Genomic DNA, 25,821 nt, shown 5'->3' with positions numbered 1-25,821 from the left:
TGATTATGGCATATAGCTGATGAAAATCCCAAAGCTGAAATTGTTAATTTGGGGTTCTCATCAGCTGTATACCATAATCATCACAATTATAACAAATAAAGGCTTGACATATCTCGCTTTGCATGTCATGAGTCTATCTCATATATTAGTTTCACCTTTTAAGTTGAATTACTGAAAGAAACGAACCTTTCCATGATATTCTAATTTTTCGAGTTTCACCTGAAAGGGTGGGGAGGGTGGTGGGAATGAGGTGTGGTAAACCTGTTGACAACTGTTAACAACTGCAATTGGTCTTACAGGAAAAAAGCAAGGGATGAGATAGCCAAAAATAGCTTTATCATGTATAATGAGATAAGAATCCAAGTCTCTCCATGGTTTTAAGTTTGGTAATAAGTTGTAATTCAGCAACTTCTCTTTCCAGTCTATTTCTGAAATTCTTTTGTAATATGGCAGCTACTTTGAGATCTTTTATAAAATGTCCTGGGAGACTGAAGTGTTCTCCTACTGGTTTCTCTGTCTTGTGATTCCTGATGTCAGATTTATGTCCATTTATCCTTGATGTAGGGTTTGGCCTGTTTGTCCAATATAGAGAGCTGAAGGGCACTGTTGGTATTTGATAGCATACACAATGTTAGAAGATGAGCAATTAAATAGTTCTGAGATGATATGTTTGATGTTGTTGGGTCCAACGGTGGTGTTTTTACAATGGACAGAGAAAGTAATAAAACATAGATAAGCAGAGCAAGCCCACTCACCATGACAAGGTGATGATCCAGTGAGTGAGGATTTTTAAATAGCAACTGGAACACAAAACAAAACGCTTGAGACAAAAGAGCAACATTATAAAAGCATAGCTTCTAAGAGCTATGGCTAGATCTGCAAAATATTTAATATTATCTTTGCACCAAAGGATTTTGCTCCATTTTTAATTGCTATTGAGAAAACTGTTTGTTTGTTTGTTTGTCAGTCAGTTTCATTCCTTTAAAAATAAACAAATAAAAGGAAATCATACTCTGCATGACAAGCCACTGGCAATGCTAGCAATTCAAGGATATACAGTTGGCTGTTTACTTAAGTTCTCGAATAACTGGACACGGCTGTAAAAGACCAGCTACCAGGCAACAGTAAAACAATACCTTAAGAGAGTGGAATTAGACAAAGGTGCAAAAATGTTTACAAAGCATGGGAGCCAACTTGAGCCCCAAATGCAGAGAAAATAAAGGTTCTGTTGCTGCTGTTTGTTCTTCTCTTCTTTCCTTTCACCAGTATACATGGGAGGAGAAATTTTCCTGCAGTCCTCAGCAACTTATGATTTAGGACAAATTTTTAAGTGCAAAGCTCCCTCTGGCGCGCGCCGACCTGGTTTCCCTGGAGGAGGCTGGCAGCGGCTGGAGGGTGGCTCCTCTGGCAGGTAAGAGGCAGAGGCTGGCCACAGCAGCTCCTGGCTCAGCTAGCCACTTCGTGCTGCGGTGGCCACGGCAGACGGAGGCTCTGGGCGCAGCGCTGCTTTGGCATGGCGGAGGTGGGCAAGGGCAGTGAGCTGATGCCGGGTAGTGCCGCATCCAGCCTCCGCCTCTTCCCTGGCACCCTCCAGAACTTGGCACCCCGTACCACTAGCCTCTATGGGTAAGATGCCCCTACTGGTTATGGACTACATACATACTTTCACCTGTGGGTATAAAAAGTTGAATGAAAAGCATTGGACAGTTTTATCTGATTTTAGCTCTGTGGATAAAACCTTGGCATCATATTTTACACACACACACACACACACACACACACACACAGCTGTGATCTGCAGCCATTACCAAGTGTTTCAAGTTGGACTCCTATTACCTATCAGGTCAAACCTGTGAGTTAGAAAAGAGAAAATAAAAGCCAGTACCATTTTACAGCTGCAGTCAGGATTGTGACTGGAAAATCCATTGTCATCTTCTTTTAAGTTCCACAAAGGATGAGTGTACTGTGCTTCACTCAAATTGGGGGAGGGTAAGCATTTTCTTATTTGGTTGGAAGAATGGAAGTACTCCTGTCCAGCAAGGATCTGTCCAATAGGATAGAACATTATTTTCATCTGCCCCATCCTTTCGCGCTGCAGGGCAAGAATGCCACCGTCCCTGAAGTGCAGATCAAATAAGATAGAACAGAAAACCCAAAACAGGCCATAGTGCTGAGAAGTGGACAGCTGCCGAGTTGCATCCCAAGCTTGCAAATGGAAGAACAATGCAACTCTACCCCTCTGGGGGCTGGATCACAGATGGGGTTGTCAGGGGGAGTCTGAGCAGTTTCCGGGCTGGTGAATTTTCTAAGTTCTGGAAAGTCCCTGATGCTGAAATTGAAACAAGAATCCTTAGTTGCCTCCAGAAGTTTCTTATGGTTAGAATACAGCAAAAACAAAGACCACCAGATTGCACATTTATGGCAAATTATTTATTTGCAAGGCTTCATGTTTGTAAGAGGAATAGCTAGCTTTTTGATTAGATTAAGTTGTGGAATTGCCACATCGTCTCTGTGGACTAAGCCAAAGTCCTCTCTCTCCATGTATTTTTTTTATTAAAGATTTTCAAAAGTGTGTGCAATGTCTCTCTCGTATTTTTTTCATGTAGCATTTTTACAAATCAGTTTTGGTTGTTGAGACATTAGGGAGAGAAGAGGGAAAGAAAGTGAGTGGGATGGGTGAGGTGGGGTGACGATGTTTCTATTATCCTTAATATATGTAGGGTTTGGTGTCAGCGTTGATTGTGTAGGTTCTCTGTTGTGTTTCTTTGGCGGTGAGAGAGGTTGGGATTGGTGTAGGGTGTGATTGTTCATTTGTGGTTGGCTGTAGTGAGCTTTTGCTTCCTGTGTGAGTGGGGTTGGTGGGTGTTTTGGATCAGGTTAGCCATATTGATTTGTATGCTGTCGATAGATTTTTTGTCATTGTCTTGTTGGGCTGTGTGTGTGATGAAGGGGAAGCATACCGGGGTGAAGGTGTCTTCCCTCTGTTTGTCCCCGTGTCAGTTTCAGGTTACTGGTTAGTTTTTCCAGTAGGGCTGTTTCCCGTACTACTTGGTACCATTGGTCCATGTTTACTCCTGAAACGTCTTTCCAGTGTCTGGTTATGATGTTTCTGGCTGCTGAGAGTAAATGGATTGTGAGTTCTTTGTGTTGTAAGTAGGCATTACTGTCTTGGAAGATGTTTAGTAAGACCAATTCAGGGGTGGTTTCTAACACTTGTTTGGTTATCTTACCTATTTCTCGTGTGGTTGTTGTCCAGAATGTTTGGATTTTGGGGCACTCCCACCACATGTGGAAGTATGTGCCTGTGGAGGTGCACCCTCTCCAATATTTTGGTGAGGTTCCTGGGTGTATTAGCACTAATTTTCTTGGCGTTAGATACCATCTGTAGGTTAGTTTTAGGGTGAGTTCTCTTCTTTTTGTTGATATGGATTTAAAGGGGTTTAGACCACATTCTGGTCCATTGGGTGGGGTTGATTTCGTATTCTATGTCATCCTCCCATTGTTTATTGATTGTGTCTAGGGAGCTCGTGGGATTTTTGAGTAGAATTTTGTATATTGCGGATACCAGCCCTCTGCCGCGTCCCTTTGTCATTAGAATGAGGTTTTCGAAGGTTGTCAGGGGTCTAGTTGCTGCTGATTTTACTGCTGGATTAAGAGGGCATGTAACTGGTGTTGTGTTAACCAGGGCACTTGGGTGTCTTCTAATTTGTCCTGTATTTCTTGTGTTGACAGAGGTTTGTTATTTTTCTAAAAGTCTATTAGGTGATATAGGCCTTTGGATTGCCAGGTTTTGGTTTGGAGGTTTTGTGCTGCATGGTGAAATAGAGCAGTGTTTTTCAACCACTGTTCCGCGGCACACTAGTGTGCCGCGAGATGTTGCCTGGTGTGCCGTGGGAAAAATGGAAAAATTACTTTATATATAGTCAATATAGGCACAGAGTTATTTTTTTTTTAACATTTTCTAATGGTGGTGTGCCTCGTGATTTTTTTCATGAAACAAGTGTGCCTTTGCCCAAAAAAGGTTGAAAAACACTGGAATAGAGGATGGTAGGCCAGGGGAATTAGTGGGGAAGGGGTTGGGGATATTTTGCCTGTTTCTGCCTTCCAAACTTTGAACATGGTTTGTGTGTACCTGTTAAGTGTTGTGGGGATTTTTCTTAGTTTGTTTGGGAGGAGTGGGTATGCTGTGGTGCAGATATTTTCAATTGTGTCCCTTTCCAGTTGTATCCATTGTTTTGTCTCGTCTTCTAGTATATATGGGATTATATGACGTATTTGGTTGGCACTGTAGTATGCTTCTATATTGGGGATTCCCCATCCTCCTTCTGAGGTGGGGAGGTGTAGGTATTTGGTGCTTATTCTTGGTTTTTTGTGTGAGAGGATTTTTATGTAGTTTTCCCTGCCATTTGCGGAGTTGGGTTGGGGGAATCTGGAGAGTGAGGTGACCAAATTATAGTTTTTGTGTTTTTGCAAATATTTAGCTGAAGCCTGCTTTGGTATAAGTTTATATCTTTTGTATAATTCTTATTGTGAGCTGGTCAGTGCTGCTAAAAAGGCTCCCTTTTATAAGAGGGATTTTAGCATCCCAAAAACTAAATGCAGTTAAGTGAGAGGCTTGCCATTCCACCTTCACCTAAAGACCTGAAAACCCATTAGTGCTCTGCTAAGCATTTCAGATAATAAGGAAGGTCTAAAGTCACCAAAACACAGGAAGGTAAAGCAGGATAGATAGCCTGCTAGAAAGAAAGACGACCCTGAAAGAGAATCCTTTATCACAAAATGATGTATTAAAGCATAGACAAAATATAGGGGTTGGAGAGGCCTCTCAAAGATTCTAAAACATTGTATTAGGGTAGGAGGTTACCCGTGTCAGTGAGGTATAGACAATGCATGTAATGATGGGCTGCAGACCAAGGTCTCTAAACAGCGTAACTCTGATGAACATCAGATCAAGGTCCCCCTCTATTCCTGTATACAATAACCCCTGACCCCACTTGCGTGCACCCACTTTTAGGTGGAGATTCCGAAGGTGGGGAGAATGAGTTGGAAAACTGTATAAGAACTGCTGGTAAACTGACTAACTTTTGTACTTGCTTGGATGTCTGAACACCGCAAGTGCCTTCTGCATGCAGAATAAATCTTTCTCCCTTTGAAGCCAGAAGCCTCGTGTCTTTTGACTGCTCCCATGTTTTCTCACCGGGCGCAACCATGGGAACCCGTAGGGGTAAATAAGGCTACAAATCCAGAGTGGGAGGGTTTGGAACAGGTAGGTTAGTTTTGGGAGGGTGATCATTTTGATCATGGTTATTTTGTCTGAGAGAGTGAAATTCATGTTGTTCCAGCTCTTTAAGTATTTGTTTATTTGTTGCCATTGGGGTTTATAGTTCTGGAGGTATAATTTGTTGAGGTTTTTTTTGTTATTTGTACCCCTAGGTATCTGAACTTGGTGTGAGAGAATTTTATCTTGGTGATGTTAGTGAGTTCTCTTTGGATGTGAGGGGGGGGGTGTTGTAGACCCGACACAGTTGCAAATGTGTTGAGTTCTCTGATTAGGGAGGATGCTGTGTTTGAGGGATCTGGTGTTGTGACCATTAGGTCGTCTGCAAAAAGTCCTAATTTATAGGTTCTGCTTTTTCTTTCCACCCCTTGGTGTCTGTGGTTGCTCGGATTCGGATTGCTACGGGTTCCAGCACCAGGATAAATATGAGGGGAGATAGTGGGCATCCTTGTTTTGTGCCTCTTTCGATTGTTATGGTATTTGAGTCCATATTATTAATTCTGCATTTTGCTGAGGCTTGGGAGTATATTTGTTTGATGGTTTGTAGGAAGTTGGGGCCAAATTTCATGCTAGTTAGTACTGCTGATAGGTATTTCTATTCTAGGCAATCAAAAGCTTTGAGGATGTCTAGGGACCTAATCTCCTTCATGGATCACTGCCTTGTTGTGGCAAAGGGGCTTGAATAACTCAGAGAAGCTATGAGCTATGCCATGTAGGGCCACCCAGGATGGACAGGTCATAGCGGAGAATTTAGACTAAATGTGATCCACCTGGAGAAGGAACTGGCAAGCCACTCCAGTATCCCTGCCAAGAAAACTCCATGGACAAAGACAACAGGCATAGAAAAGTTATGACGCTGGAAGATGAGCCCCTCATGTTGGAAGGCATCCAACATGCTACTGAGGAAGAGCGGAGGACAAGTACAAGTAGATCCAGAGCTGATGAAGCGGCTGGGCCAAAGCCGAAAGGTCGCTCAGTTGCGGATATGCCTGGAAGCGAAAGGAAAGTCCGATGCTGTAAAGAAAAATATAGCATAGGAACCTGGAATGTAAGAACCATGTACCTTGGTAAGCTGGATATGGTCAAAAATGAGATGGCGCGAATAAACATTGACATCCTAGGCATCAGTGAACTAAAATGGACGGGCATGGGCGAATTCAGTTCGGATGACTATCATATCTACTACTGTGGGTAAGAATCCTGTAAAAGAAATGGAGTGGCCCTCATAGTCAACAAAAGAGTGGCGAAAGCTATACTTGGATGCAATCTCAAAAATGATAGAATGATCTCAATACGAATCCAAGGCAGACCTTTTAACATCACAGTAATCCAAGTTTATGCACCAACTACCGGTGCTGAAGAAACTGAAATTGACCAATTCTATGAAGACTTACAACACCTTCTAGAAATGACACCAAAGAAGGATGTTCTTCTCATTATAGGGGATTGGAATGCTAAAGTAGGGAGTCAAGAGCTAAAAGGAACAACTGGTAAGTTTGGCCTTGGAGATCAAAACGAAGCAGGGCAAAGACTAATAGAGTTCCGTCAAGAGAACAAGCTGCTCATCACAAACACTCTTTTCCAACAACACAAGAGACGACTCTACACATGGACATCACCAGATGGGCAGCATCGATATCAGATTGATTATATTCTCTGCAGCCAAAGATGGAGAAGCTCTATACAGTCAGCAAAGACAAGACCTGGAGCTGACTGTGGCTCATACCATCAGCTTCTTATAGCAAAATTCCAGCTTAAACTGAAGAAAGTAGGAAAAACCACTGAGCCAATAAGATACAATCTAAATCAAATCCCTTATGAATACACAGTGGAAGTGAGGAACAGGTTTAAGGATTTAGATTTGGTGGATAGAGTGCCTGAAGAATTATGGATGGAGGCTCGTAACATTATACAGGAGGCAGCAACGAAAACCATCCCAATGAAAAGGAAATGCAAGAAAGCAAAGTGGCTGTCCAATGAGGCCTTACAAATAGCGGGGGAGAGAAGGCAAGCAAAATGCGAGGGAGATAGTGAAAGATACAGGAAACTGAATGCAGATTTCCAAAAAATAGCAAGGAGAGACAAGAGGGCCTTCTTAAACGAGCAATGCAAAGAAATAGAGGAAAACAACAGAATGGGAAAAACCAGAGATCTGTTCAAGAAAATTGGAGATATGAAAGGAACATTTTGTCCAAAGATTACCATAATAAAGGACAAAAGTGGGAAGGACCTAACAGAAGCAGAAGACATCAAGAAGAGGTGGCAAGAATACACAGAGGAATTATAACAGAAAGATATGGAGGTCTTATACACCCCGGGTAATGTGGTTGCTGACCTGGAGCCAAACATCCTGGAGAGTGAAGTCAAACAGGCCTTAGAAAGCACTGCTAATAACAAGGCCAGTGGAAGTGATGATATTCCAGCTGAATTAATTAAAATTTTAAAGGATGATGCTGTTAAGGTGCTACATTCAATATGCCAGCAAGTTTGGACTGGAGAAGATCAGTCTACATCCCAATCCCAAAAAAGGGCAGTGCCAAAGAATGCTCCAACTACCACACAATTGCGCTCATTTCACACACTAGCAAGGTTATGCTTAAAATTCTACAAGGTAGGCTTAAGCAGTATGTGGACTGAGAACTCCCAGAAGTGCAAGCTGGATTTCGAAGGGGCAGAGGAACCAGAGACCAAATTGCAAACATGCGCTGGATTATGGAGAAAGCTAGCGAGTTCCAGAAAAAACATCTACTTCTGCTTCATTGACTACGCAAAAGCATTTAACTATGTCGACCACAGCAAACTATGGCAAGTTCTTAAAGAAATGGGAGTGCCGGATCACCTCATTTGTCTCCTGAGAAATCTCTATGTGGGACAAGAAGCTACAGTTAGAACTGGATATGGAACAACTGATTGGTTCAAAATTGGGAAAGGAGTACGACAAGGCTGTATACTGTCTCCCTGCTTATTTAACTTATATGCAGAATTCATCATGCGAAAGGCTGGACTGGATGAATCCCAAACCGGAATTAAGATTGCCGGAAGAAACATCAACAACCTCAGATATGCTGATGACACAACCTTGATGGCAGAAAGTGAGGAGGAATTAAAGAACCTTTTAATGAGCGTGAAAGAGGAGAGCACAAAATATGGTCTGAAGTTCAACATCAAAAAAACTAAGATCATGGCCACTGGTCCCATCACCTCCTGGCAAATAGAAGGGGAAGAAATGGAGGTAGTGAGCTCCATTATCTTTCTTGGGCTCCATTATCACTGCAGATGGCGACAGCAGTCACAAAATTAAAACATACCTGCTTCTTGGGAGGAAAGCAATGACAAACCTAGACAGCATCTTAAAAAGCAGAGACATCACCTTGCCGATAAAGGTCCGTATAGTTAAAGCTATGGTTTTCCCAGTAGTAATGTATGGAAGTGAGAGCTGGACCATAAAGCAGACTGATTGCCGAAGAATTGATGCTTTTGAATTATTGTGCTGGAGGAGACTCTTGAGAGTCACATGGACTGCAAAAAGATCCTTAAAGAAATCAGCCCCGAGTGCTCACTGGAAGGGCAGATCCTGAAGTTGAGGCTCCAGTACTTTGGCCACCTCATGAGAAGAGAAGACTCCCTGGAAAAGACCCTGATGTTGGGAAAGATGGAGGGCACAAGGAGAAGGGGACGACAGAGGATGAGATGGTTGGACAGTGTTCTCGAAGCGACTGGCATAAGTTTGGCCAAACTGCAGGAGGCAGTGGAGGATAGGGGTGCCTGGCGTGCTCTGGTCCATGGGCTCACAAAGAGTCGGACACGACTGAACGACTGAACAACAACAAGGGACATAATTCTCAATGGGAGTTGCCTTGTTGTGTTCAATTAGGTTCAGTAGTTTCCTGATGGGGTCTGTAATATTGCGACCAGGGACAAAGCCAGTCTGGTCTGGGGCTATTAACTTGGATAAGAATTTTTTCAGGCGGTTGGCCAAGATTGATGTGAATATTTTGTAGTCTTGGTTTATCAATGAGGTTGGGCGGTATGATTCTACTTTGAGGCTGTCCTTCAATGGTTTTGGATGGAGACTATTTTGGAAAGGGTCCAGGTTTTGGGGATGGGCCCTCCTTTCATGATATCATTAAACAGGCGTGTCATGTAGGGCATCGGGGGTTCTTTGAGTTTCTTATAGAATTCTGCTGTGAAGCCATCTGGGCCTGGGGCTTTGTGTGGTTTTATGTTTTTGAGGATTGTGTCTATTTCCTCTGGGGTGATGGAACTGTCCATGAATTCTTGTTCCTCGTTAGTTAGAGTGGGTATGTTCATCTCTGTTAGGAATTCTCTGGTTTCCTTCTCAGGTGGGTTATGGGAGGTGTATAGGTTGGAGTAGAATTTTGCAAATTCTGCAGTTATTTCTTTGGGGGGAAATGTCGTGTTGCCATCTTTTTTGGTAATGCAGTATATTCTTGCCTTGAGTGTTTTTTTCCTACATATATTTGCTAACAGTCTGGAGTTTTTCCCTCCATATTCGTAGAAACACTGTTTTGAGTATAAAATATTGATCATTGTTTTGTTAATTTCTAGGGAGTCTATTTCTCTTCTTTTTTGTTCTATAAGTTGAAGGAGTTTTTTAGATCCTGTTTGTTTGTAGTGTGCTGAAAGAGTGGTGATGTGTTGTTCTAAATGGTTGATTTTAGAGGAGGTTTGTTTTTTAAGGAGTGCTTTCTCTTTTATGCAAGCTCCTCTGGTAACCGCTTTCATTGCGTCCCATAAGAGGGGTTTTTTATATTGTCTACATCGTTTTACTTGAAGTAGTTTTGGAGTTTTCTCTCTCCATGTATTCTGTCTCTCCCAAATATAATTTGCCTTCTAGACTTCTATTTAACAGAGTCTGTAAACCACCTAATCATAAAAACTGCTAAACAGGTTATATAAAATATACTTTAAAATATCAATAAAAGTCAGAAGTTAAAATCCAGCTTACCTAAAAATTAAAAATAAAATAGCAATTAAAATATACATTAAAAAATAATGGTCAAGGAGCATTACATCATTCCATGTATAAGACAAATAGCTATGAGCATTGAAAATTAGGGGATGTAAGCACATGGAAATTCGCAGTATAGGAAAGATCAGCCCAGGACTCTGCATGAGAGACCTTTATTACATAGATCCAACAATCCTGGCAACTTCAAAAATATTAATTAGAGCAGACCTACAAGCCAGGGATATTTTTTTTAAAAAACCCAATATAAACAACTACAGGTAGGGCTGAAAAGATCAAATCTGAATTGAATTTGTAAGATCTGAGAACAAATGATCACTTTCAGTTTTCTACTCATCAAGGAATTGAGATGAAGTTCACGCAGGATATGCAGCGTATTCCAAATGCTGCAGATGTAGCAAAATACACCCTTGCAGAACTCTCTAATGCAGGGGGCACCCCCAGGCATCAGAAAAATGTCAAGTGAACATGCTTTTAATGTGGAGAAGAGGGGGTATTAAAGGCACTATTTTACATTTGCTGGTTAAGCAGCCATAATCACTGCATGGCTAAAAAGAAATGCTTACCAAGTTGCACCGATAGCTTCTGAAGATACCGTGTAACGTCTTCCATATAACTTTGACAAACCTTCACCATCTGATGGACTTCATCCAGCTGAGGAAACAAACATTTTAAAGGTCAGAACCCAACAATGGGATCCCAAGAAAGGACAGACTTCCCCTCCAGTTTAATCTGGATATTCCTAGGATTTGCCTTTCAGAAGAGCATTCAGATCTATTAAGCAATAGAAATAAGAAGCCACCTTTCCATGGCAAGTGGACCCTGTCACCTTCTGCTCCATTTAAACCTTAATTCTATCGGACTATGTTTTTAGCAGTTTTTACCTTTAAGGGAAAAAGGTGGGGTATAAATAAATAAATGAATGAAATATATACATATATAACTACTACAACAACACAGCAATTGTGGCTAGGAGCCACGGATAGCCTCATCCTCTGTGAATTCTGCTAATCCTCTTTGTGGCCATCACTACAGCTTGTGGTGATATTTTCATGATTTAACTGTGAATAAGGTCTTCCTTTTGTTTGCCCTGGATCTTCAAACATTCAGCTTTATTGCTTGACTCACCACTAGCTCCATGTAGTCAAAGATCTCTCCTTGAGAATCCAGTATTTTCTGGTAGTCTGGCTTGGCTTGAAGTACATGGGCCTGGGATGCCCCAGTATAGCTATAAGGCTCCTCTGGAACTTGCTTCAACTTGTACTCCTGTAGCTGCCTAAAAGTCAAGTTTCAGTGCTTAATAGCTGATGCCATCCAGCATACTAACATCAGGAAGCAAGTTTCTCATAGCATACTAACATCAGGAAGCAAGGCTCATTTCTGGGGGCAAGGCCACAATACAGCTCAAAGACTGATCTAGCATACACATTTGTATTAGCACTGTGAGCATGCATACGTAAGTGTGTAACTGCCAAGCATGATGAGTCTGCTATCATCGTGGTAAGAATAGTCCATGCAGTTGCATGATAATCCCTGCCCCTTTCCCGGCTTCACAGCTGAATTGCTTGGTCAGCGTGTTGCTGAGGCACTATAATTGTCCTGTCCCTCCCCTGCCTCCCCACCACCTTTTTCTAGCTACAAACTTGGAACTAGGAAATGAAGCAAGGAAATGCCCGACCTTCAGGGAGGCATAAGGTCAGGAACGACTAGACAGCCAGGGCCCTGGCAACGACAAATTTTGTCTTGGGTACCAAAGTCAGGCAAATATTGTGGACTTCTGTCTGTATTTAGTTCTTTTGCACACACACACCCCTTAAGCTTCTCAAGTTTCTTTTCACTGAGTTAATTTTACAACCTCTGGGTTACTGGTGCTCTGCTCAAAGTTCAGTTTTGTGACCACCTCCAGTTGCCTTGTCAAAGGAAAGATGGTCGCTCTAACCTGGATATATCCTCTGCATTTTTCTGGTAAGACAAAAGCAGTTCCTCCCAGGCTTGATCCTCTGCAGAGAACCTGGAGAATGAAGAGAAAGGACAACAGGCTGTTTCCTTTAGTGCCAAGGCCTGAGCACAAGAGCCCTCCCCTTCTGTGGTTTCCAGCAACTAATATTCAGAAGCACACTTCTTCCGACCGTGGAGGAAGAACATTGCCTCCAGTCTGTGAAGGCAGAACACAACCTCTTTCACAGATCTAATCCTCTTTCAAAGCCCTCTGAATGAGTGGCCATCACTGCCTCCAGGGGAAGAGAGTTGCATATTTTAACTATGTGTCCCGTGAAGGACTTTCTTTTATTCAGCTTCTAGTACGCCCTACAAGCAGGGCAGGACTGAGTAGCTTTCTTCTGATGGGACAAGATTGCACATAATTTATACTCCTCTGCAAGTTATCGAGAAGTTCCAAGATATATGAATAAAATGTTCAAAATAAAATCATAGATGCCAGCCTAGATAGGTCTTACCTGACTGTAGTCTCCTTTAAGGCAGCCACCATGGAATTCAGCGCTGGATCTGCTAAGCCCCTAAAATAGAAAGACTTAAATGGTTATGAAGTATGACAAAGAGACTCCTTGTAACTTCAGTGTAATTCTGCGATGTTGTACTGTGGGCCCGCAACTAACATGAGGGTTATGTTCCGGGGATCGCACCTAAAGTCAAAATCATGTTTAGTCAAACCCACTGGGTTCAACGAAGGGTGGGATTGCCAAAGTCATTTTTCCCGGAAGCCTGCTCTCTTTCTATTTGTTGTTGTTTTTAATTACCATGTGCATATTTTATTCACATTTTTATCTTATGCTGGTCTGCGACCTTCATAAAGTTTGATGATTACCATGTGTGTAAAGCTGAATGCGCACAAATTAAATGTGTGCAAATTGTGGGTTTACTGTATCTTGCTCTCCTGTTTAAAAAGGCAGTTTCTGGTGCTGCTCCCAGGCCATTGCCTGAAGCTTAGCTGAGATTTTACTAGCCTGAGTGACAGCTTCATGTGAAGAAGTGAAAACCAAGAAGGCAATCAACCCAGGATTGTGTTAAGTACAAAGTAGGATCGCTCAACACGATTGGGACAAAGGGCTAGTAGCCATTACCCCTGGGAGTCCTCAAGGCATTTTTGCAGAGTTCCATCTAGTTTGAGTTTCTTTGTACAGTGGTTCAGATCTTCCGAAAGCAGGTTCACTGAAGGTAGAGATAAAGAGAAATCATAGCAAACAAAAATTCCATGTGATGTGCCAACTTAATATGGGCTGAAACAGTTGTTTTCCATCTCTGTTCCAGGGAGCAAGTCAGCTTGCCAAACATTTCTAACCTTGCTTTGCAATGCAACTACCAGAATGTGTTATGTGTGCTCTTGGGTGTATTCTATGTTCACATAATGTGACAGCAGGGTCAATAGCTCAATTCTGCACGCAGTTAAGGTTAAGCGTTAGAGTGCAGCCTTGGACAGCAGACCAGGAGTAGGGAATCTCTGGCTCTCTCTCCTTGTAGGACTACAATTCCTATCGGCTTATATGGCCCTGCTGGGTGAGGCTGACAGGTGTTGTAGTTCAGCAACATACAGAGTGCTGAAGGCTCCCCACCCCTGGAGTAGACAGTACCAGGCAAACGGAACCATGGTCACCTAGAGTAAGTTCATTTCATATTCCTAGCTAAAGCACTGCACGAACCAGATATGCACCCCACAATACACCTCAGAATTCTCTGCAATGAACAGAGGTTCCAAGGCACACAGGAATACAGAAGGTTTCTGACATCTTTCCCAGTTGGGGATTGAGCCTCAGACCTTCTGCATGCCAAGCAGGGCCTCTCCATCAGGGTCAAGGCCTTTCTTTTGAGGCTTTTCTCCACAAAGAAGTCAACATGGAAAAGTGTTCACAGAAGACCAAGAGTAAGATAGCCAGTGCATTCTAAAGACAGACATGGGAGTACAGTAAGCCTGCAACTTACATGGGGCTAGGTTCCAGGGATCGCACCTGAAGTCAAAATCGTGTATAGTCAAAACTCAGTGGGTTCAATGGCAGGTGGGGTTGCCAAAAGTCATTCTTCCCAGAACCCTGCCCCCTTTCTTCTTTTTTTTGCCACAGAACTAAAGCTGAATGCACACAAGCTAAACACACAAGTTGTGGACTTGCTGTATTGCACAGGATTTCCTATGCACCTATGGTAGATCATTAACAGATGTCCTAGCTTTCTCAATTACTTCACCAGAATTGAAGCTCAACAATTTAAAGCAATGGGGTTATAGGGAAAGCAAAGGTGTATAACAGCAGCAATGTACTACTGGCCTGCGTCTTTTGCAAAGCTACTTCAGTTCCGAGGCAGTCATGAATAACTTTTAGGCCCCCAATAAAACTGACTTCCATGCATCCTTCAGCTATGCCACACTTCTTCTTTGTTTAAGTCAACTGATGTTAAGACCCACCTTTCTGTTCAAAAGTTTCAGGATCAAAACCATCAGTCTGCTTTAATGAGCACTCAAGTTTCCGGGCAGAGTACTAGGAGGGAGGGGAAAGAAAAATATTTGTAAGTGGGGGCATTTGCTTCCATAGTGTTCATAGCATTCAGATAGAGAACAGTGTATTACCAGAACTACTAAAAGGGAACAAGGCAGATATCAAACAACACAAGAAAAGAAGAGCCACAAGCAAAAAACCAATGCAGGCTTTTCAGTATTGTGGCCGAGGCAGCGTCTGTGCTCACAAATGCCCTTTTATTCTCTATACCAGGAATGAGCAACCTGTGATCCTCCAGGTGTTGTTGCATGCTTATACTGTTGCAAACTGCTTAGAGTGTTTTTTTTTGTTAAAGATAAAAAGTCAGTTGGGGCCATGAGGGGCCACATAAAATAGATTTGGAGGCCCTCAAGCAAGTTAGCCAACTTAGTCAATGCTAGGTAACAGCTTCTGTGTCTGGCACATCTCTCTCTCTGGGGCTCTGGCCCTGCCTATACCTGCCACTGGATTTCCACCAAGCCTCAGATGAAGACTGCTAGCTGAAGCACCACACTCAGCACATTACTGGGCAATTTTTAAAAAAAATATGAGACAGCAGACAAAAAGCTTTCAGATGAAAGGAATGCCAAGCTGTAAAGAGTTGGCAGTGCCCAAGTTTGGGTGGAGAAACTAAGAAATAGTCAAGTGAAGTTGGGATCTGAGCCAGAGCTCCATAGGCATATGAAGTGATAGGGCAAAGAACTAGAAGAGGGCAGTTGGAGCCTCCACCAACTGCTGAGACAGAGGTTCTAAAGCTAATTTGAATACACTTCACCAGCAAGTTGGAAGAGGAAATGCACTCCAATGATGTGGGGAAAGCATGACAGAAATGGATACCGTATTTTTCGCTCCATGTGACACACTTTTTCCCTCCTAAAAGGTAAAATGTCTGTGCGTCCTGTGAAGCGAAGGCTCCCTGTGGAGCGAAGCAGAGCGCGTGCATTTACAGGGAGCCGGGAAGGAGGGGCGGGTGGGAGCCGCTCCCTGTCAAGCATCTCCTCCGCTGCCCCAGGCTGCTCTTCCTCCTCCGAAGCCACCGCCCACGCGCTCCACTTTTCGAGCGGCGGGCGGTCAGGGGCGAGAGGAAAGAGCATCCCACCCGTGTTAGCAGCCGGGAGCTCCGTCGCTGCCAGGCAGGAGCCGTGCCTGATGTGAGGGGAGCCTTTGTCTCAGAGGGGAAAGGCGGGAAGAAAGTCGCTTCCCTCAGCTGCTCTTTGTTGAATGCAGTGTCGGCAAGGGGCAGAGGGCTGCCCCAACCCCAACACACACACACACACGCAGAGCCCTTCAGCTTCTCTTCAACACCCCTTTACTGGCCCACACACAAAAACACACACCCTCTGGCTTGATTCAACACACACACAGAGCCCTTGAATTTATTCAACACCCCCACCCCTTTATTTGATTCAACACCCCCCTACAAACATACACACAACCCTGACTTGATTCAACACACACACACACAGCCCTTTAGTTTTTTCAACATCCCCCACCCCTTTATTTGATTCAACACCCCCCTACACACACACACCTTGACTTGATTCAACACACATACACAGCCCTTGAGTTTATTCAACACCCCCTTTATTTTATTCAAAACAAACACACACATGCAACCTTGACTTGATTCAACACCCAGGAGAGCAAGCCCAACCTTGCTCTGAATGTGAGAGGGTTTTGTATGAGGGGCATCAAAAACAGCAAAGGATACATGCATTTGGGACCATATGGGGTGCATCTCTTCCCCCCCCCCGCCCCATTAGAGAATAATAACTGGGACTAGCTGTCAAAAGTCACAGATCAGAGATGCTCAAATTTTTCATTGGTATAGCAGCTAAAGGTCAGAGATGTTACTGATGTTAAAGGTGATCTGTAAAACCCAGTGACACAGCATCCTCACAGAAAGTAAGAAGCTGGAAGTAGGTTCTTCACTGTGGCTTTTCTGAGGCACGTAGCGCTAGTCACCATGATGTCAGTGACAGAGCTTCCTAAATCCTGACTCTAGCACTGATGAGTTCTTGGGGTTCACAGAAGACTAGAAGACGACTCGAGCCTTAAAGTCTCTCTTCATTTTTTAATGACAGTGAGGATGGTTCTTAATGCCACTATTGACTGCTGTTCACTTTACAGTGGTGCCTCGCAAGACGAAATTAATTCGTTCCGCAAGACTCTTCGTCTTGCGGAAATTTCGTCTTGCGAGGCACCTTTTCCCATAGGAACGCATTAAAATGTAATTAATGCGTTCCTATGGGGAAAAAGTCCGGGGGGGCCTCCATCCCTCCCGGAGCCTCGCGGTGCCGCGTTTTAAGCTGCTGTTCGCTCGCTGCAGTATTAAAACGCGGCGCCGCGAGGCTCCGGGAGGGAGGGAGGGGGCCGTAGGATCGTGCCCGCCATCGGGCGCGATCCCATGGCCCCCTCCCGACCGGCAACGAAGCTCCGCGGCGCCGCGTTTTAAGACTGCAGCGATCATTGCAGTCTTAAAACGCGGCGCCGCAGCTCCGGGAGGGAGGGAGGGGGCCGTGGGATCGTGCCTGCCATCTTCCGGTGCCGGCTTACAGTGGTACCTCGCCAGACGAATTCGTCTAGCGAAAAATAGGCATAGACGAATTCGTCTCGCGAGTCAACTAAAAACTCGCAAAACCCTTTCGTTTTGCGAGTTTTTCGTTGTGCGAGGCATTCGTCTTGCAGGGTACCACTGTACATGGTTGAAATATTATGCTGATATTAAATTAAATAACAGTTTAGTACAACATTTGATTCAGAATATCATCATCATCATCAATTCTGTTGGGTGCCACCCAGAGTGGCTGGAGAAGCCCAGCGAGATGGACGGGGTACAAATAATAAATTATTATTATTACTTCCAACAAATATAAAGGCATAATACACATTACACGTTAAAAGGCTTCCCTATACAGGGCTGCCTTCAGGGTGGGTGCCACTACCGAGAAGGCCCTCTGCCTGGTTCTCTGTAACTTCGCTTCTCGCAGTGAGGGAACCACCAGAAGGCCCTCAGGAGATGTACCCGGGTGTCCGGGATGGAGACACTCCTTCAGGTACACAAGGCTGAGGCTGTTTAGGGCTTTAAAGGTCAGCAGCAACCACTATTAAAGAGTAGAAAGGAGAGGCTAGAATGGAGAGCCTTCTTGTGAGACAGACAGTCTTACCCGGAAGCTGGAGTGGAGAAGTTCCACCATTCTGTCTGTCTCTGGCAAATCCAGGCTGATTGCTTTACTCAGTTCTGAAAGTTAAGCACAATACCACTTAAAGTCCAATAACACTAGCCAGATAATTCAATTGTGGATTTTTAACATCTTTTCATTACTGTACAGTACATTAAATAGTTGTGTAATCAAAGCATACCTGATTGCTAAGCTGTAACCATTTGCCATCCACCACAATTTTATCAGACGTGGAGACAGATTGTTTCTTCACATCAATAACACTATGGATATCCCATCTGGTTCCCCATTATGCCCAGCATTTGTGACTGACCTGGCTTGCAATCCTACACACACTTGCCTGGGAGTAAAACACACTAATCACACTGATACTTACTTCCAGACATGTATAATAGCATTGCACCATTAAGAGTAACACATATGCCTTTCCTTAACACAAATTAGAGAAATTGAATCATCTTCTGGACCCATGAGGAGGAGGCCTGAAAGACGTTTCCCACAATGGATTTCATCCTGCCATTAACACAAGTCTCTACTAGTCCATGCAGGAAGTGCACTTTTTGGATATCAAAGTACAGTCATAACCACCACCTTATTGAGAAACAAGCCACTTCCAGCTACCATCCAGAACACACTACAAGTGATGACCGGTTAATGCCTGTCCAAAAGACTCACAATCAAGTGCAGCACTGAACCCGGAAGCGACCGTAAACATCACCAAAAATGTCACTAAAAGGGCGTAATGGGGCAGGGTAGGATGTACTTATGTGCGTTCTGCCAACGTGTGAGGTGACAGGGAACAGAACCCTCACGTGAAATGTTCATTGACTGCACACAATCCACTATCTTCAGTCAAAACCTACAAAATATAATTATTTTTTCTCCTGATTTTCAGGGGGGGCACACCTCCACAATATCATGGATTTTTAAGGAAAAACTACAATACCCATCTAGGAAATAAATAAAGATCAACAATGGGCAGTGTGTCCCTATGAGTCACCTACAACAGAAGCCCAAGTGCACCACTGCAAGCCAGTTTTTCCTGAGATCGAATGAAACCATCATTTGAAGTGGTTGTGCCTTTTGGGGACCTGATTTGTTAGGTATTGTTTGCAACAGCACACATGTAACATAAAAGCATTATAAACACCAAGGAAGAGGAAGGGAAATCATTCCACAGAGGTCTGTGCTTCTGAGGTTGATTCCCAAATTGAAAATCATGGTTTACAGAGAACAAGTGTTACATCTGTAGCAGACCTGTGAGGGGTCTATATGTAGCTGAGCACATTAATTTTATCCAGAGAACAGAAAGGCCCTTTTTATGGAGGTACCGAGTCCAGTAATGCAGGGCCGCATCTGTTCTGGGATAATACATTTAGCTGCTGCTGTAAGTAATGAATATTTCTTCTATAGTTCCAACTGCCTTGGTCTCGCTGGTTGATAATCTCCGGCGGGCTAGGGACAAAGGTGAAAGCTGTTTCCTAGTTCTGCTGGATCTCTCAGTGGCTTTTGATACAATTGATCATAACATCATTCTGGACCATCCAGGGGAGCTGGGAGCACTATTATACAGTGGTTCCGCTCCTTCCTCCTGGGCCGTGTCCAGAAAATGGTGGGCGGGGGATGAGTGTTCAGACCCCTGGGCTCTCACTTGTGGGGTGTCTCAGGGGTCCGTCCTCTCCCCCATGCATTTCAACATCTACATGAAGCCGCTAGGAAATATCATCAGGGGTTTTGGGCTGGGTGTCCATCAATATGCAGATGATACCCAGCTCCACCTTTCTTTTAAATTGGAACCAGTGAAGGCAGTGAAGGTCCTGTGTGAGTGCCTGGAGGCGGTTGGAGGATGGATGGCAGCTAATGGATTGAGGTTGAATCCTGACAAGACAGAAGTACTGTTCTTGGGGGACAGAAGGCGGGCAGGTATGGAGACTCCCTGGTCCGGAATGGGGTAACTGTGCCCCTGAAGGACCAGTTGCGCAGCCTGGGAGTCATTTTGGATTCACATCTGTCCATGCAGGGGCAGGTCAATTCTATATGCAGGGCAGCTGTCCACCAGCTCCATCTGGTACGCAGGCTGAGACCCTACCTGCCTGCGGACTGTCTCGCCAGAGTGGTGCATGCTCTGGTTATCTCCCGCTTGGACTACTGCAATGCACTCTATGTGGGGCTACCTTTGAAGGGGACCCAGAAACTACAACTAATCCAGAATGCGGCAGCTAGACTCATGACTGGGAGCGGCTGCTGAGACCATATAACACCGGTCCTGAAAGACCTACATTGGCTCCCAGTACGTTTCTGAGCACAATTCAAAGACGGCCTTCTGGCAGTTCCCTCACTGCGAGAAGCAAAGCTACAGGGAACCAGGCAGGGGGCCTTCTCGGTTAGTGGCGCCCACCCTGTGGAACGCCCTCCCATCAGGGGTCAGAGAGATAAACAACTAGACATTTAGAAGACATCTGAAGACAGCCCTGTTTAGGGAAGTTTTTAATGTGTGACATTTTAATGTATTTTTAATCTTTGTTGGAAGCCACCCAGAGTGGCTGGGGAAGCCCAGCCAGATGGGCGGGGTACAAATAATAAATTATTATTATTATTATTAACCTAGCCCCAGCTTAGTTGTGACATTATGCTGAAAGCATACCAGAAACATCCATGTGAAGAGGAGGCAGAGACTTCCGAGTGCCCAGCTTCAAACTGTAGCGATTCAAGGAACGACGCACGACTCGTGGGTTAGGGAGATGGCCAAAGGATTGGTTAAATGAAGTAGAAGCCTGTCCCGATCCAGGACCAAGATTCTGCAGAGATGCTTTCTTAGGGCTGGGGCTATGAGCACCCCCTTTGTTTGGACTGGGGCTTAGATTGCCTTTTCTCTTGCCAGTTTCTGCTAACACCTTAGTGTCACTGGCTCCTGGGTCACTCTGGATACCACAGCTGAATCTAATGTCATCTGGCTCAGAAGCACATCCAGCCTCCATTTTCTCCTGACTGCACACGTTTTCTAAAAAAAAAGGGAAAAGAGGAAACACTAAACAAAAAACTTGAAATACTATGAAGTGCAGATCAAAGTATACACAATGGCAACAAAGATTAGTACCATGCAGTTGACATTTAAATTAGTGCATGAATTTAATAAATGGGTGAATTTATTTTGCATAACAAAGGGCTTGAAGGTGCCATAGGAATACACTGTGGATCCACCAGTTTGAATGATCAAGAGGGTGAAGAGGAGAACTTCAGCTACCTGAGAACAGCTTCTAAGCCAATCAGTGCCAAAGTTCATGCTGAAACACCATGGCATGAAATGTGTAGGCACACTAGTTCTAGTTCCTTTTTCCACAGGCACATCAAATTTATTACTGCAAATATAACATGCCTTTCAACCTACCAGGGGCAGTGAAGGCAGCTCACAAGATAATACAATGCAAAGGCAACCCAATCAAAACTATGTATCAGATTTTAAAAGCCAAAACAACTTTTTCTAAAAACAGAATTACAGGATCAGCAGCAGCAATGGCCATGTAAAATGAACCTCCAGTTGTAAGTGTCAGGGAGTACAAAAAAGGGTTTGCAAAAGGACTCTATGGAATGGCCAGGTGGGCCTCCCCAGGAAGATGGGAGGTTGGAAAATAAAAATTGCTAAATGGTAGTATCCCTGCTTGCTTAGTCCACACCTATCAGCTGATCACCCATTCCCACCACCCTTCTGAGTAATACCCCTCCCCACTCCCTCACTATTTTTAAGGGTCTGGTGACTTCTGTTTCAGTGTATCTGAAGAAGTGTGCATGCACACGAAAGCTCATACCAAGAACAAACTCAGTTGGTCTCTAAGGTGCTACTGGAAAGAATTTTCTATTTTGTTTGGAAATGAACTGTTCAGTTTCTCCTGCCTCAGCAACAGAGTATCCATGCATACAGTAACCATGTGAAACAATTCAAAATCTATCAATTCCTTTACCTAATGCTGCAACATTTTTTCTATCTTCAAAGCCAGGCTGATTTTCTTTAGAAGAGTTCTAAACAAAAAATAAATATTTCTCATTACACAATTATTATCAGACATTTTTTTCCTCCTCACAGGATTCTACGGGTTTTGCAATGATGTAATCTTGCAAGGTTTATTATTTTCTTCCTAAGTTTCAGCCCAACCTTCAATGCTCAATGTAATAACTTTTTACATGGAAGCAGTCCCATCAAATTCAGCGTGTTGTATCCAATGACGTTGTCCCATTAGTGCAAGGACCTCCATCCCTCTAAGCCAGTGTTTTTCAACCATTGTTCCACGGCACACTAGTGTGCCGCGCGATGTTGCCTGGTGTGCCGTGGGGAAAATTGAAAAATTACTTTATATATAGTCAATATAGGCACAGAGTTAATTTTTTTAACATTTTCTAATGGTGGTGTGCCTCATGATTTTTTTTATGAAACAAGTGTCCCTTTGCCCAAAAAAGGTTGAAAAACACTGCTCTAAGCAACATGACTTCCTTTCCTTGCATGCCCACAGCTCCCAAATCTCCTCCAGACAGTTGGACGGGGCAGGGGCAAAACAGAATGGGAGGGTGGGGAGAGGAGAGGAGGACAAGTCCCATTGCATAAAATGAAGTCCTTATGGGACAAATTCACTGGATGCAACCCAGTAAAATTTGCACAGGATTAAAACCTCAGTGGCTTACAAACCCAAAAGCAACAATGATCCATCCATTGAGACACAAGCAAAAACCAGTAACACAAAGAGCAGCTGTAATAATCCGTACATATGGGGGGGGGGGATAACCGATGCCTGGAGATTTAGGCAGACATTGTGACAAGAAACTAGAAAAGAAACACTGTTTATATTCCAGTATTGTTATAAATGCATCACATTCCCATTAAACTACATTCCGTATGTGATCCACATCTGGAGCAAAAAGTGAGCATTTTAAAATTACCTCAAATAATAGGAATTACCCACTATAAGTTAAAAAAGAAAAGTAAGGCTACCCTTGAAGAAGATTAGAAATGCCTTCCTGCAACACTGTCCAAAATCAGGCATGACCTCAAACATGATTAGTGCCCCAATTTCACATAATACACACATGTACCCAACTGCTCTAGAAGGTATTCGGACATGCTTTTTTTTTTCCAAAAAAAGGGAAATGCAAAGCCAGACCTGTCACTTTGTTACAGATACACTTCACACTAAACACCCCACTTTTCTGCTACAAAGAAAGGGCCCGGTATTGCCTTTTTGTCATGTACAGATACTTATTTTATTAACTGGCTCACACACATTGGCCTATTACTACAGTAGAAATTGGATTGCCACCATGTATGTTTTTAGCATAGCTTAATGTCTTTTAACAGCTGCAGCAATTGAACAGATGCAGCATTCTCAAAAATGCTGTGCCTGTTGGGTTTCCAATTTTCTTGCAACTATTTAAATGAAGAATTCATCAGGAAAGCAAGGTAGCAACCCTAAGTATTGATTGCTTGGAATTTGTTACTGCGGCATTAAGTTTTATGCACTTTATAGATGGTAAAGAACACTTGTATTACCTGTTGGGTGATGCCCTTTGGAAGACTGTCTTCTGTACTGAAAAGTTCAACAACAACAAAAATTAAGCCTTGGGCTTCTACCCCATTGCTCCAATACCCCATGCACTGCATCTTGCATTTCTCCCACACCGCATTCTGCTCCCACAACTAGGACCAATTCACCTTCCACTTAACTTTTGCAAAACACCTACATGTTACACATCTGTGTTATCATTAGCATTTTCTGTAGTGAAATTTATTTATTTTTAAATATTCAACCCCATTCTTCCCCTCCAAAAGGTTAGTCAAAACACCTTCTGAAGCCAAGGAAACAAAAAACAGCAACAATGCAACCCCTGATGTTGGTTGGTCTCCAGGAGAGTGACCCTTTCCTGCGGCAATCCCTGTTTTTTTTAATCCAATCAGTATTTATTGATGCTTTTAAGGCTATTGCCGTTGTCTTTATTATTTATGTTGTAGCCCATCTTGCTATACAGTATATCTATGAAATGTAAGTTTTTGTTGTTGTTGTTCAGTCGTTTAGTCGTGTCTGACTCTTCGTGACCCCAAGGTCCAGAGCACGCCAGGCACGCCTATCCTCTACTGCCTCCCACAATTTGGTCAGACTCATGTTGGTAGCTTCGAGAACAATTTCCAACCATGTCATCCTCTGTCGTCCCCTTCTCCTTGTGCCCTCCATCTTTCCCAACATCAAGGTCTTTTCCAGGGTGTCTTCTCTTCTCATGAGGTGGCCAAAGTATTGGAGCCTCAACTTCAGGATCAGTCCTTCCAGTCAGCACTCAGGGCTGATTTCCTTCAGAATGGATAAATCTGATCTTTGAAATCCAGCTTGGACTTCTGGGAGTTCTTGGTCCACAAAGTGCTTAAGCCTGCCTTGTAGAATTTTAACCTTGCTAGCGTGTGAAATGAGCACAATTGTGCGGTAGTTGGAGCATTCTTTAGCACTGCCCTTCTTTGGGATTGGGATGTACACTGATCTTCTCCAATCCTCTGGCCACTACCAAGTTTTCCAATCTTGCTGGCATATTGAGTGTAGCACCTTAACACCATAATCCTTTAAAATTTTAAATTGTTCAGCTGGAATATCATCACTTCCACTGGCCTTGTTATTAGCAGTGCTTTCTAAGGCCCATTTGACTTCACTCTCCAGGATGTCTGGCTGAAGGTCAGCAACCACACTACCAAGGGTGCAGGAGACCTCCATATCTTTCTGGTATAATTCCTCTGTGTATTCTTGTCACCTCTTCTTAATGTCTTCTGCTTCTGTTACTACATGAAAGTGTACTTTACACATTTGTAAATAAAATAACACAGACTTAAAAACAGCATCCAGAAAGGCAAGCACACCAAGAGCAGCGCTCGCAATCGAGACACCAGGCAGCAACAGAAACAAACCCTTGCTTAAAATGGAACGTTTTCCAAATAAAGAGGGTCATAACCAGCTTCAGACAGAACAGCAGCGGCAAGTACACAACAGCAACGGGAACACAGAATAGCGCGCCGCCCGTTTCTCTGCTTTGCCTGCCTATTTCTGCGCCTCCCTCTGCATCACTCGGGGTTGGGCTGGATGACCTCCTGGGATCCCTCCCTCAAAGGCGCGGAGGGGTTTTCCCTGAGAGGCCACAGACACGGCCTTCGCCGCACGGGGAGTGACTCCCTCAAATAGCGCCCCGCCCCCGCCGCCCGAAAGACCGAGCCGCGGAAGCAGCCCCCGGCCGGGCTCCCTCTCGCTTCCCTCCGTCACCTGCCGGGGCGAGACTCCACCGCCGCCGCCATTCCGACGTCGCCACCGCCAGAATCAAACTAGCCCGCCGTCACGCATGCGCGCCGGCGTCCCACCCGCCCTTGGCCCAAGAGCCTTCTGGGAAGCCGGCTCGTCCGTTTCTTTTCGGGGAGGGGCTTGTGCTCTTGGTTTACCCCGACGCATGCGCGTCTTCCTCTTCCACGCCTCCTCTGACGCGGTTGGTAAGCCGTAGAGCTAGAAAGGTTTGAGAAGCGGCGAGGCGACTTCAGGGCTCGATGCGCCGAATTGAGAGGGAGGCGGGGCCGGAAAAGGAGCCCCGGAACAGGCGCCGTCGCTTCTCCCGCTGCTGCAGCCCCAGAGCGAGAGGGGCAGCGTGGTGCAGGAGTTAGAGCGTCAGGTAATCGCACCTCGGCCTCGCATGGTTCTCACTGGGTGAACCTCGAGCCGGTCACTCGCTCACTCACCTCCGCCTGGCGTACCTCGCAGGGTTGTTGTGGGTGATTTAGAAAAGGGAGGAGAGGGCACTGTGCGCCGCCTTGAGCTCCTTGGAGGGCAGGCAGTGTGCAACTGTAATAAATCTTAAGAACCACAGAATTGCAGACCCGGCCGG

At 44.3% G+C, this 25,821-nt stretch overlaps 1 protein-coding gene across 3 annotated transcripts; it reads right to left on the bottom strand.

The window, feature by feature from the left end:
* Positions 1–1,695: 1,695 nt before the first annotated feature.
* On the bottom strand, positions 1,696–25,259 carry DSN1 (DSN1 component of MIS12 kinetochore complex). Of its 3 annotated transcripts, XM_033136498.1 has the most exons (12): positions 25,212–25,259; positions 23,468–23,504; positions 21,891–21,948; positions 20,576–20,932; positions 17,917–17,990; positions 14,680–14,752; positions 13,349–13,436; positions 12,725–12,784; positions 12,208–12,279; positions 11,397–11,544; positions 10,835–10,922; positions 1,696–2,329 (listed from the first exon to the last, which is right to left on the bottom strand). In XM_033136498.1, exons 1-12 carry the CDS (start codon positions 25,241–25,243, stop codon positions 2,232–2,234), a joined length of 1,185 nt encoding a protein of 394 aa, XP_032992389.1. In that variant the 5' UTR covers positions 25,244–25,259; the 3' UTR covers positions 1,696–2,231. The 3 variants fall into 3 exon arrangements, with proteins under 3 accessions (XP_032992389.1, XP_032992382.1, XP_032992397.1); XM_033136491.1 differs by lacking the exon at positions 25,212–25,259 and having other exon boundaries at positions 23,468–23,704; XM_033136506.1 differs by lacking the exons at positions 12,725–12,784; positions 25,212–25,259 and having other exon boundaries at positions 23,468–23,704.
* Between the last annotated feature and the right edge of the window lie 562 nt (positions 25,260–25,821).

Source organism: Lacerta agilis, chromosome 2 (assembly GCF_009819535.1).
Source record: "Lacerta agilis isolate rLacAgi1 chromosome 2, rLacAgi1.pri, whole genome shotgun sequence".
In the NCBI taxonomy this organism is placed as follows: Eukaryota; Metazoa; Chordata; class Lepidosauria; order Squamata; family Lacertidae; genus Lacerta; species Lacerta agilis.
This window is presented reverse-complemented; position numbering and strand designations above follow the sequence as displayed.